Raw genomic sequence first — 13,718 nt, 5'->3', positions numbered from 1 at the left:
AGAGTGAAAACAACCTCTATCCTGAAACCATCATTCACATGTGAGTGTCAGGAGCTGTGCCATCCTCATTCACAATAAAGATATTTCTTCTTCCAGATCTCATAAATACTATCCCCATAAATACTATCCCTATAAATAGAAAAACAACTTAGAATATGATGAGAGACCGAGGGGGTGAGAGAGGGATGGGAGTGGGACTATGGGAATGTATATAGGTGTATGAAACTGTCAGAGAGAGGGCTGATGCTGCCTGAAATACCAGCACTCAGGAGGCTGAGCAGGGTGACTGCCGTCAGCTGGAAGCTAAGCTGGGACAGGCCAACCTGTTCGGAAAAAAACAAAGCAGCAGCAACAACAAACCACTGCTACAGCTAGGGAGATGGCGCACTCAGCCAAGTGCTTACTGTAAGAGCATGAGGACCTGGATTTGGACACCAGCACCCACATAAAAAGCTGGGCATGGCAATGCACTGGCTGCAATCTCAATGCTAGGGGTTGGGACTTACAGGGCAGAGAATGGTGGCTCCCTAAAATTTACTGGCCAGCTGGTCTAGTGAAATCAGTAAGCAATCCTGCCTCAAAAAATAAAGTGCCAAGCAACTGAGGAACATATCCAACTTTAAGCTCTGGCTTCTACACGCCCCCCCCCCCACATACACACTACACACACACACACATACACACAGATACAGAAAGTCACTATGTAAGAGTTTCACCTGCCCACGCACATACACACAAACACGAACACAAAGATACAGAAAGTCGATGTGTTAGAATCTTCACAGAGGTCCTGAAATTAATCCGTTATCAACCTGGGAAGGAGAAGAGAGCGAAAGTTAATGGACTTAGCCAGTCAAATCTTCATGATTTAGCTTGACGACATCACCACACGCTGATACTTTCACATCTATGTGTAGTGATGGGCCCTGCACCCAAACCAGGGACTGGGCTAGAGAGCGAGCATGATAGACTTTGTGGGCCATGCTGCCTGTACCCCAACTATTCAGCTCCATAACTCCACCATGGCCGTCATACATGGTTCTTTCTCCCCCCACCCCATGTTAAGGATATGGTTTTATAAATAGGGTTTTGTCCTAAACAAATGGCAGACAGTATTTGGTCCGCAGCTGGAATTTGCTGAGCTCATCTAAAGCATTTACAGTTTTCTTAAGTCCAATCTATTGGGTTTGGAGAGAAAAAGTCATTTTTAAGGCAATAAGTAAGTGATTACCTTTTATTATGTCTAAACTTTTGGCCTCAAATTTACAAAATTACAAAATATTGCATATAACTTCTTTACCTGTGGCATGAAGCTAGGGAAAGCAGAGCCCAGTAGACTATAAGATTTTCCTAAATGTGCTAAACTGACCCAGTATCTCATTGATTTATTGCAATGCTGAGGATCAAACCCAAGACCTCGTGCGTGCTAAGCAAGTATGCCTTTTTGAAAGGTCTGATGTTTGGGAAGGCTGGAGAAATGGCTCAGTGCTTAGGAGGGCTTATTGCTATTGTAAGGATCCGAGCTCAGTTCACAGCACACACATCTGGTGTCTCACAACCACCTGTAACTCCAGCTCCAGGGGATCTGATACCCTCCCTGTTCTGGCCTCCATAGGCACCCGCATGCACACACACATGTACATACACACAGGTACATACATACACACAAAAATAAAGAAGAAATACATTTTAAAGGCCTATCATTTTTTAAGGGCCTTTATCAAAATTTTGTTATCTTTTGTTTTTCTTTTTTTTGCCTCTGAAATTTTTGCCTTTTTTTTTTTTTTAAAGGGTGTGTGTGTGTACTAAGGCACAAGTTCCACTCCGGTGACCATCCACCAGTTCCATGTTTTCTGTATTGTAGCACATAGAATCTCCCTCTTGATCATACCTACGCTTGTATGTGTATTTGGCATCCTCCATTGCAGGTCTCAGATTTTAAATGGTCCCCTAAACTACACGTGCTCACCTTCCATTCGGAAGGAGAGAGATCCAGAGGAACCAATGTATCATTCGAAATGTACACTAAAAAAAATCTTTACGATCAGGAGCTTTTGTCAAGCTAACTTATGAGCATTGAAGCACAAAGGAAACAAGATACACAAATCGAAGGGAACCCTATCCAAAGATATATTTAAGATTCTTTATGACATTTATTTGTGTAGGTAGGGGAGCGGGCGTGTGTGTAGAGGTTAGGGGACAACTTGCAGGGTTTGGTCTTCTCCACGCTATTAAGTCCCAGGGCTGAAACTCAGGTCATGCATGGTGGCAAGTGGTGGCAAGTGCCCTAACGCACTGGACCATCTCACCAGGCCCTCAAAGCTATTTTTTTGAAACATGTGAATTTTTAATTTTAAAAATATTTTTAAAATATGAGACAAATGCATCTTGAAAATTACTAAAATTCAAATAAAAAATTCATCTGAGGAGTGTTCACCAAGATTTGAATCAAAGGTCATATCGCATTTCTTGAGCTATTACAGTGTTCTGGGCATAGAGCAAAGTTCCTTATTCAAGATGGGTATGGTGTGGTGCATGCTTGTGTAATCTCAGCACTGAGGAGGCTGAGGCAGGAGGATTATGAGTTCAAAGCCACGCCGGGCAGCAAGTGGGAGTGTCTACACTAGTTACTTTACTGTTTCTGTGATAAGATAACATTACCAAAGCAACTTGGAAAAAAAAGTATTTGGGCTTACAGTTTATATTGACCTCAAACCTACAATCCTGTTGCCATGTGTGTACTGGAATTACAGGTGTATGATGTCATACTTAGCTTTCTTTCTTCTTTTTTTTAAATTTGTGCTGCTGGGTATTGTGTGGGGCCCCACATGCCTGCCAGTCAAGCACTGTCCAATGTCCTGTACATCCTCGGCCACTTTGACCATTCTTGAATTTTCCCTGAATAGTCTCGTGCACAGGTCATAGTTCAACATTTTAAAAGTAAACAGTGTTCTTGGTTCTAGTTGAATGATGAAACCTTAGGCTATCACTAAAGTGACATTTTTACAAAGCATGAGAATGTTGACACTGTTTCTAAATAGGAAGCGGCAAAGAGGAGGAAGCCATGTCTCAGACACTAGCCCGCAAGATAGGAAAATGGTGGAGAAAGTTCTATGGTGACTGTCATTAGGGGGACACTCAGCCATGACTCTTGTCTCTTTTTTGTTATTATTTTTTGTGTGTGGGTATTTTGCCTGCATGTATGTCTGTGTACCATGTGCATGCCTGATGCCCACGGAGGTCAGAGGAGGGTTTTAAATCTCCTAGAACAGGAGCTACAGACAGCTGTGAGCCACCATGTGGGTGCTGAGAATCAAATCTGGATCCTTTCGAAGAGTTGTCAGTGCTTTTAACTGCTGAGTCATCCCTCCAACCAGTTCTTGATTTTTCCATAGAATTCATTTGTCCAATAATGAAATAAATTTTCCTGTTTGATAAGTTTATTCTGAGTTGGTGGTGGTGACACATGCCTTTAATCTTTAATCCCAGCCCTTGGGAGGCAGAGGCCAGCTGACCTCTTGGAGTTCGAGGCCAGCCTTGTCTACAAAGTGAGTTCCAGGACAGCCAGGGCTACATAACCTTTTCATTACACAAGCATTGCGTGCAACTTTTAATGGCATCTTACTCTGTGCTCTCTGAATGAAGGCAGACACCATTCAGACCCATGGCTACTTAATTTAAAGAAAAACTTTAATTTAGTTTCTTATGCCCTGTTTAAGCTCTATTAGTCTCAGGTGACACCATCTCCTCCAAACTGTATTGAGTCAGGCGTGGTAACTTTTACCTATGTTCCCAGACCTTGGGAGGCTGAGGCAGGAAGGTTGTGAGTTCAAGACCACTAAGCTACTTATGGAGACTCGGTCTTGAAACAGAACAAAATAAAACCAAAAGTCGGGCTTGGTTGATGGCCCACATATGTAACCCCAGCATTCAGGAGGTTGGGCTGGAATTGCCATGAGATATTAACCAGCCTCGGCTAGAGAATGAGTTCCAGGTCACCTAGGGCTAGTGTGAGCAAGACCCTGCCTAAAGAAATAAATTTTGTTTTACACAGCACAGTTCAGAAGAAAGCTGGAATCTGGAGCCAAATGCCCAGGTTCCTGTGTGAACTGGGGCAGTTCACACAACTTCAGCCTCTCTTTCCCGCAAGCAAGTCGAGATGAAGTCAGCGACTGTGGCCGAAGGCTGGGAAGGCCGGCTAGGAGCGAGATGACAGTTCTTAGCCAGGGCTGTCTTTCCCCTTAGAAACATTGCCTCACAGCTTCCTGAGTGAACCTGACTCTCTATGAACTGAGTCCCAATCTGCGACTGGTCCATACCAAGATTTTGCCAGAATATTGTAAAAATCGGACTCCTTGCTAGGCCGGCTCCTCAGCAGTGGAAACATTTCATTTCCTGTTAAAAACTCCAGTACACAGCCCCCTGTAACCACCGTGTAGGAAAACATCTCCTTGAAGTTTACCCTAAAAATTACATTGCTCTAGCTCTGGAGACATAGCTTGGTGGTAGAATGCTTGCCTAGCGCACACCAAGCCCCAGGTCGCCTCCCCAACAACTCCCCGGCCACCATGGGGGGGGGGGGACAATTATGTCATCCAGTTTCTATTGGTGCAGTGAAAAGGTCTGCCTTTGAGAAAATAAATAAAAAGTCTGTGTCCACCAAAGAAATAAGTGAAATTTGCAGAGTGACCTAGAGAAATGGAATCCGAGTTGACTGTGCAGGGGTTAGACGAAAGTCATTGCTTGCTGCGAGAGCTAAGATTTTCTCCCTAAGACAACAGCGGGCGCTCACAGCATGACTATTTTAAGACCACCTGCATTTCCACAGCGGCCTCTTCCATCTAATAATCTCAATTCAGCACGCCAGGACCTGCCTATTCACACGCATACAGAAACGGAGGCGAGCTCAGGACCAAGTCTTTGCCGGGTTTCCCACTCACACTCCTCCTTTCTCTTTCCGCAGGTTACTGCCAGCCGTGGATGCCTTTGACAGTATGACCGCAGAGGATTCCACCACAGCCATGAACAGCGATCCCACAGTTGGGTCCTCCGCCAAGGTGCCAGAGGGCGTGGCGGGCGCGCCCAATGAGGCTGCACTGTTGGCCCTGATGGAGCGCACTGGCTACAGCATGGTACAGGAGAATGGGCAGCGCAAGTACGGTGGCCCTCCGCCTGGCTGGGAGGGTCCGCATCCCCAGCGAGGCTGCGAGGTCTTCGTGGGGAAGATCCCGCGTGATGTGTATGAAGATGAGCTGGTACCTGTGTTTGAGACCGTAGGCCGCATCTACGAATTGCGCCTCATGATGGATTTCGACGGCAAGAACCGCGGCTATGCCTTCGTCATGTATTGCCACAAGAATGAGGCCAAGCGAGCTGTTCGTGAGCTCAACAACTACGAGATCCGCCCGGGCCGCCTGCTGGGCGTGTGTTGCAGCGTAGACAACTGCCGCCTCTTCATCGGTGGCATCCCCAAGATGAAGAAGCGTGGGGAGATCCTAGAAGAGATTGCCAAGGTCACTGAAGGCGTGCTCAACGTGATCGTCTATGCCAGTGCGGCAGACAAGATGAAAAACCGAGGCTTTGCCTTCGTGGAGTACGAGAGCCATCGCGCTGCAGCAATGGCTCGCCGCAAGCTCATGCCAGGTCGTATCCAACTGTGGGGCCACCAGATTGCCGTGGATTGGGCCGAGCCCGAGATCGATGTGGACGAGGACGTGATGCAGACAGTGAAGATCCTCTACGTGCGCAACCTCATGATCGAGACCACCGAGGAGACCATCAAGAGGAGCTTCGGCCAGTTCAACCCAGGCTGCGTGGAACGGGTCAAGAAGATCCGCGACTATGCCTTCGTGCACTTCACTAGCCGTGAGGACGCCGTGCATGCCATGAACAACCTCAACGGCACAGAGCTGGAGGGCTCCTGCTTGGAGGTCACGCTGGCCAAGCCTGTGGACAAGGAGCAGTACTCCCGCTACCAGAAGGCGGCCAAGGGCGGCGGAGGCACAGCCGAGGTGGTGGCCCAGCAGCCCAGCTACGTGTATTCCTGTGACCCCTACACGTTGGCCTACTATGGCTACCCCTACAATGCGCTCATCGGGCCCAACAGGGACTACTTCGTGAAAAGTTAGTGGAGACTCTTTTCTTGAGGGCCCCCGGGTGTCCAGCCCCCATAGGCACGGTGTCAGGTTGAGCATGGCTGCAAATACTAGGCCCTACCCATTAAGGCTGAGGTTCTAAGTGCTGGCTCGCAGTCACTATTGTATTGAGAGAAACATCCCTCTGGTTGGGCAGTCAAATCCTTGGGGCACTTTGCCCCTTGCTATGTATGGCTTAACCCATGTGGAGCAGCAGGTCTGCCTATCCCTTGGGGTTTAAGTAAACTCTGCTTCTGAGCCCCGGCATGGTGATGGCAGGTGGTGATGCCAGCCTTCTAAAGGGGGAGGCTTCCTGGGTTACTTCTGAAGTTAAATCTTAGGGTATTGGTTGGCAGAGCCGTAGTTCCTTAAGATCGCTCAGGATAGAAGACTAAGTAAGCATGACACTAGAAAACATAACAGGTCCAGGCACCCACTGTCGGTTCGCTGGCTCTGAATTAATATGCCTTTTTCCTTAAGCACGAAACAAGGAAGAGAAGCGGGCACCTTCCAGATCTTTTTTACCTCTATCACTGAAGTTGAAGTTGTAATCCTGGGAACTCACCTTGCCCTAAGCAGGCAGATTAGAATGGCGAAGTAGACAAAAATTGCATGTCAGGAGCGTTTTATTAGTCCGTTTAGGCCGGAGGTGTGGCCACCTGCCGCTTAGACCGAGGGCAGGCCAGAGGCCCTGATCGTCGCTGCTGCCGGCTCATCCTTCTTTGTGTTGTATTATAAGCAGGCAGCATAAGAGGCCGAGGCCGAGGTGCGGCTGGAAACAGAGCCCCAGGGCCCAGGGGTTCCTACCTCGGAGGATATTCTGCTGGCCGTGGTATATATAGCCGATATCACGAAGGCAAAGGCAAACAGCAAGAAAAAGGATATGAACTTGTGCCAAATTTGGAAATCTCTACTGTCAACCCAGTTGCCATTAAACCCGGCGCAGGTCAGTATAAACAGTGCAAATTCATCATTTGTCCCTAAACCCCCACCTTCTCTTTCAAGTGAGTCCGGTCTTCTTGGCTCTTGAATCCATCTGCAAAAAAAGGTCCGCGTGTCATGCCCCCGCCTTCCACACCCTGACCCCCTAGAATTTAGGGACTGGTCTAGTTTGGGCCACGTTCACGTTAGGCTGCCGGGGAGTTTGCACACAGGTGTTATCTGCCAGTTGTCTGGCTATTTCTCTGTCTGTGACCACGTGGGCAGAGGTGAGGAAAGGGTGGAAGGGAATGGAGCTCCCGCTTCTTCTGTCACCTAGAACCCATCTTTTCCTTGTGAGAACATACGCGCTCCATCACTGAGCTGCATCCCATCTGTGCTTCAGCCACCAAAAAGCAGAGGGCATGGGTATTACCAGTTCTCAGAGAAAATAGGAACTCTTTTCCAGAGCAAGTAGTACCAGGTTTCCTGGATGGTCTGACAGGTGCCGGCATTCTCGGACAAGGCAGAGGTGAAGGGTTTTACAACTGGAACCATAGATTTAGAGTAGAGATGCTCAATCCATTGAGCCAAGGACCTTGACCTTTGTTTTTACTACCAGGCCCCACAAAGTTATTTTACCAGCATTCGGTAGCCCCTTGGTCACCTACTGCAAGGAAGGATAAGCTTTAACTATGTTTAGTGAGTTTGGCAGACGCACGGTACGCAAAATTTCCACACACTAACCTCTGAATCTGTGGAGAGTTTCTTCGGTGGATAAGTAGAGTAATGTTCTCCCTGGCCTCTTGGCCTCACTGGGGTAGGATGGAGAGCTTTTGAGGGTCGCCTGCTCCTTCCTAATTGCTCACTTCTTTCCTAGCTGAGAGGCAAGGAATTGGTGTGTTTGGAACATAGGTTTAATGTGTTGAAGGAATTTGGTGGTAACTGGGGAAATAGCCCTGCCATCTCTACAATATAGTGGCTTCTGGCATTGGGATGCCTTAGAAATGTCATTGGCACCAAACAGTCTTTAGCCATGTGAAGTCCTGTGTCCAGGGGTAGAGAGTTCTGCAGGCTGGTAGCCAGAACAATGCAGTTACTCCGTACAGCCCCCACGTGGCTTCAAACAGTAATCCTAGCTGCACCAAGACTCTTGTACATCATTTGAAGGTACAGCACGTCTTTGTCCTTCCGATACGACCCTTTACATCATTTGAAGGTATGTCTTTGTCCTTCCAACAGATACCAGGGCAGGCTAACATATTTGGGCCCAGGACTGGTGGAAGATTTGGTTGGGAAGGCAGGTAAAGATATTTGGTTAAGATTTTAGATTTTTTGTTATTGAATGGCCAAGCCATTGTTTATCGTATGGCCATTCTGTCTCCTTACCTTTGATCATATCCATCTTAGTAGAATAAACGAGCTTACACTTGGAGAGAAAACAGAAATGAAAGGATTCTTTGTGTGTACATTTCACGGTCCTGCTTACTCTTTCAGCACACACAGCATGCACATACACAAGCTCTCCCAAATCGGGGCTAGCATCTCTTCCTTTTGATCTCTTGATACTGCACATTGACATTCAGTAACTCTATCTGTTTGAATCTCTGCTGGAGGCCGTTCCTTTGGACTCTACTCACAGAAATTATTTGAGTTGGCAGGTTCCAGCGAAAAGCCAGTTACCCACTGTTTCACCACTATAAATGGATTATTAGCACATTGGAGGTTTTTCCATTTTCGACTCAAAGCCCCTCCAACTGGATCCATGTAACTAATGTGAGATAAAAGATGGGGAGAATGTACTCCCATCTCCAAGCTGTCAGAATGGGATCTTCACTCAAACTGCTTCTTGAAACACTGTGAAAGGGCAAAGGGCTTGTGTGGTAGTGAGTAGCGTAAGAGAGAGCAAGCAGGCTGCACGCTCACAAGTGTTAGGAAACAGCAGTGTAGAGGCCTTGCTCTGAACGCTCCCTCCACGATGATCTGCAGAGAAACCCCATCCTGACATGGTGCCGAGCCAGGCCGAGCAGCAATGGATGTGCAGAGGTTCACGACTGTGAACCTGGGCCTTCAAAAACTATGAGCAAGCGAAGGCTCTTCCTCTGTGATCGTGAGTAATAAGCCTGTCTTCTTCCTGCTTCTCTTGCAGTGGCCATCCCTGCCATTGGTGCCCAGTACTCCATGTTCCAGGCAGCCCCAGCCCCTAAGATAATTGAAGATGGCAAGATCCATACAATGGAACACATGATCAGCCCCATTGCCGTGCAACCTGACCCCGCCACTGCCGCCGCTGCTGCCGCCGCTGCCGCTGCCCATGCTGCTGTCATTCCTGCGGTATCCACACCGCCACCTTTCCAGGTAGAGTTCTTGCCATGGCCACTGTCATTTATATATGGAGCCTCTCTCAATCATAGACTCATTAGTATTCAACACTGAGAATATACTCTATGCAATGATATTTTTTAAAAAGTTAATGTGAAATAACAGGAAAGAAATTGTTTATCTCTATAAAGACTTTTTAAAGTTTATTATTTAAAAAAGTACATATGTAGATATGTATATCTCTCTATATAGATATGTACATATATACAGTGTACATATATGTGTGCATGTGTATGAGCCATATATATATATCAGCAGATAAAGGTGCTTTTTTCCAAACCCGATGGCCTGATCCCAGGACCCACATGATGGAAGGAGGGAGACCCCTCGACCAGTGCCCTGTGGGGCACAACTTACCCCTCCATGCACATATTATGCACAAAATATATCTATATGAACATCTAATTCATGATGGTGTTTGTTTATGTTTATTTTGGTTTTGCAAGGCAGGATTTTTCTGTATTTAGCCCTGGGTTTCCTGGAATTCACAGAGATCCACCTGCCTCTGCCTGCCTAGTGCTGGAATTAAAGGTGTGCGCCACTACCGCCCAGCCTGGTGTATTACACTTTTAAATAGGAGGGACAGCCCTAGACGGGTTAGAATTAGTAATCTTAAGGTAGATTCCCATCCTCGCCATTACCTGTCTTTATGAGCTGGCAGAATGCAAGGTCCAGTAAAAGATCCCAGCGTAAGACAACTCTGGGATCTTCCTACAGCCTCCCCCTGTGACACAGGTTTGAACAGGTCAAGTCCCTCGAAGATGACATTTTGTTCTGTCTAATCTCATTCTCCTTCAGCAAATGTTACCCTCCTTTTCTGCCTCCATACATAGACCTCCTCTGTCCCTCCCCGCTGGGGGGCTCATCTTCTCTCACTCCCTAGGGTGCTCACCCCCCCCCCCACCTCACCGAATGCTCATTGTTCGAGGATTTGATAAACCTGCACATGCGCTCAGGAAGGATTTTTTTTTCTCTCCCTCTCTCTCAGGGCCGCCCAATAACTCCTGTGTACACCGTGGCACCAAATGTTCAGAGAATCCCCACCGCCGGCATCTACGGGGCCAGCTACGTTCCCTTCGCTGCTCCTGCCACTGCCACCATCGCCACACTACAGAAGAACGCTGCGGCCGCCGTCTACGGGGGCTACGCCGGCTACATACCTCAGGCCTTCCCCGCTGCTCTCCAGGTGCCCATCCACGACGTCTACCAGACTTACTAAGACCAGGGACCAGAGCCAAGGCAAGCAAGCCACCAGACACCGCTGAAGGAACACTTTATTATTTATGAAGAAAGAACGTGTCGAATTGGCACACGTGCGAAACCTGCAAGTGAAGAATGTTAGCGATTATCACACTGAAATATTTTATATCCATGAAGTTTTCACTCTTTTTTTTTTTTTTAAAAAAAGACTTTTTAACTTAGCAGGCCCGCGTTCGTTCATACATTTCTAAGAGACTTGCAACGCCTTACGCCTTAATACCATCTTTTAAGATTTGTACGCCCTACTGCATTTGTACAGAGGTTTGGTTTTGTTTTTTAAGGATATATTTTCAGTATGAAGGTTATTTTCTTAACTTCTGCACTCCAGAGATTTCTATTTTGTAGAACCTTTCAAAATATATCAGCTATATATATATATATTAAAATAAGCACATCCGAGCATCTAGGGAACTATTTTAAAAACTATATTCAATATTTAAAGATACAAACTGTAGTGCTTTGAAATGCTACATAAAACCTTATTTTTAAAGGTGATGCTGGAAAGTGCAGTTTCCAAAGGAGTGGAAATCTCTGCTGTATTCCCGCTGGCATTAAGGGTTGACGATATTGCCATGGTTTCTCACCATGGTTTCTGTTTTGGGGGTTGTTTTGTTTTGTTCTGTTTTCTTAACAATCTGTCTTTAAGTCAACATGGAAAAGGCTCATCACACCCAGGGTCTCAACACTGGAAAGCTCTCCCCTGCCCTTGGGCTCTGTCCCTGGGTCTTCATTAACTGTGTCTCCTTCCCCCCCCCTCCCCTCCTTCCTATCTCTTTGAAGTTTGGCATAGCTAAGAAAAATGGATAATTCTGATAGAGAAGACAACTGATGCCTTTTATACTTCTTCCTGGGATTTTGTCGGGGTCTTTTATTATTATTATTTTTAGTTTGTTGGGGGGGTATCGCCTTCTTTATGCGTTTTCAGTAGCAGAATGCAGGGAAGGGCACGATTTTGCCATGTTTTTCGTAAGGCATAGCTGTTTAAATTGTTCAGTATGGGACTTTTAACTTCCTGATGCTTTGATTTTTGGAGTCTGAGTTTTTGGAGGCCAAGAATGTATATGATTATAGACAAGACCTTCAAGATTTGCCAACAGCAAGTTGTGCTTCTTGTGTCTCTTGCAGAGTGTCTGTCATCATCAGGAAGGTTGGAAGCATTTGTGGAACAAGGCTTCCCTCGGGCACTCTGTGTCTGGCAGATGAACATGGGGCATACGCATCCGGGAGGGGGAGCGACCTGTAGGAGTTAAAGGAGTGTTTGTGATAACTTCTGACGCTTGCTTGTAGTCATTTTGTGTTGCCAAAGCTCATGGTGTGTAGTGTGATGCAAACGCAGCTGTTTTATCTCAATATTATTAAAAGTGTTTGTTATTTTTTTTTTTTTTAGGGAGTAAAAACACAGATGTAGTGTTTTGTGCCTGTTTAAAGGCTTCTCTTTCACAGAGTGAATGTAAAATACAGGAAAATGCTAATATCGTCATCTGCTTCATGAATTACATCAATGTGCATTTTTTTTAAAAAAAAAAAAAAAGGCTCAGTCAGGACCGTGAGGCGTGCAATAAGGTGCACCATAAGGTACAGTTGTATTTTATGTCATAACAGAGTCCATCAAATCTTCCCACCAGCGTTGGCTAATGGGCTTAACTCTTCTTATTTGTGGCTTGGTCCTAGGATCATGCCCCTAGCCAACGCTCCTAGATAGCTGTTTAATTGTTTTCTCTTCTTTTAAATTAAGAGATCCCCGAATGCCTTTTTCCCCTTCTCCTGAAGAGATGAATTTTTATATATAAGGAATATTTATTTAACTGTTCTATTAAATGTCCAGTGCCTGCTGAGGCCTTTAAGCATTCCTCTCCATCCTGGTTGAACGGCATAGACTAGCTCTGCAATGTTCTGAGTTGCACCCGCACGGACGGGGTGGGATGAGTGCCTCCATTAAAGGCAACTCGTATCAGGCCCTCCTCCCTCGACTGTGTGAGAGAAGTGCCAAGGACAGCCACGGAGGTCCTCAGGTGAAACACTGTCCCCATGCTCTTGCTGTATTTTACAAGTGCCGGGAAAACTACTATCATAGTAATAATAAAAGGAAACAATGCACTATCTTAACGTGGCAACTACCCTAAGAACAAGCGGCGGTGGTGCCAGTTAAGCTTCAGCGGCCCTGCTGTCTGTGGTCTCACCTACTCCTACCGTTTCACAACCATTTCATGTACACTACTGAGGTAAGTTTATAACTTGAAATGTGAACTTTTTTTTTTTTAGGATTAAGAACAAACTAATATAAATGTTTTTAAGAGTTTTAAAGTTGTAGACGTGCCACTAGTTTAGTTTGTAGCTTCGTATTTGTAAAAGCTTTTTAGACCTCGCTGCATTTACAGAGTACATTCTTAAGATGGATGTGGTAAATAAAGCTTTCTTTAAAGCAGTCTCCAGACTTTCTTTCCTTTAATTTTTTTTTTTTTACAACAATGAAGGGATTGACAAATTCAGTATTTCCAGTTGGAGAGGCTCACAGCTGCCTGCCAGCCACTCCACCTCCAGGGAATAAGGCACTGGCCTTGAGCTCAGAGAACCACCTGCCTCGGCCTCCCAAGCGCTGGAATCTAAGGCACATGCCATCACCACCTGGCTTGTTTTGTTATTTATCTATTTACTTTTCTTTTGTGTGCACTGAATTTTGTCTGCATGTATGTCTGTGTGAGAGTGTTGAATCCTGGAGTTACAGACAGTTGTGAGCTGCCATATAGGCGCTGTGAACTGAACCTGGGTGGGTTCTTTGCAAGAGCAATCAATGCTCTTTACTGTTGAGCCATCTCTCCACCCTCCTTGTTTTGCTTTGTATCTATGTGTGTGTGCGTGCGTGTGTGTCACATGCATGTCACATGAATGTGGATGCCCACAGAAGCCAGAAGAAGAAAGCATTGTATCCCCTGGACCTGGAGTGATAGGCAGTTGTGAGCCTCCCAATGTAGATGCTGGGAACTGAACTCAGGTCCTCTGAAATATCTTATCTCTCAAGTCATC

General features: G+C 46.1%; 1 protein-coding gene across 1 annotated transcript in view; it reads left to right on the top strand.

The window, feature by feature from the left end:
- Positions 1-13,120, top strand: part of Rbm47 (RNA binding motif protein 47) — a 62,386-nt gene extending 49,266 nt beyond the window's left edge. Inside the window, exons 3-6 of the mRNA XM_013350760.2 lie at positions 4,964-6,123; positions 6,877-7,080; positions 9,202-9,410; positions 10,423-13,120. Of these exons, the coding sequence (XP_013206214.1) occupies positions 4,995-6,123; positions 6,877-7,080; positions 9,202-9,410; positions 10,423-10,653 (1,773 nt within the window). The 5' untranslated portion in view covers positions 4,964-4,994 and the 3' untranslated portion in view covers positions 10,654-13,120. The remainder of the gene's footprint in view (positions 1-4,963; positions 6,124-6,876; positions 7,081-9,201; positions 9,411-10,422) is intronic.
- The last annotated feature ends 598 nt before the right edge of the window (positions 13,121-13,718 follow it).

This window comes from Microtus ochrogaster, linkage group LG1, assembly GCF_000317375.1.
Source record: "Microtus ochrogaster isolate Prairie Vole_2 linkage group LG1, MicOch1.0, whole genome shotgun sequence".
Taxonomy (NCBI): domain Eukaryota; kingdom Metazoa; phylum Chordata; class Mammalia; order Rodentia; family Cricetidae; genus Microtus; species Microtus ochrogaster.
Note: the sequence above shows the minus strand (reverse complement) of the source record. Positions and strands in the feature narration are given on the sequence as shown.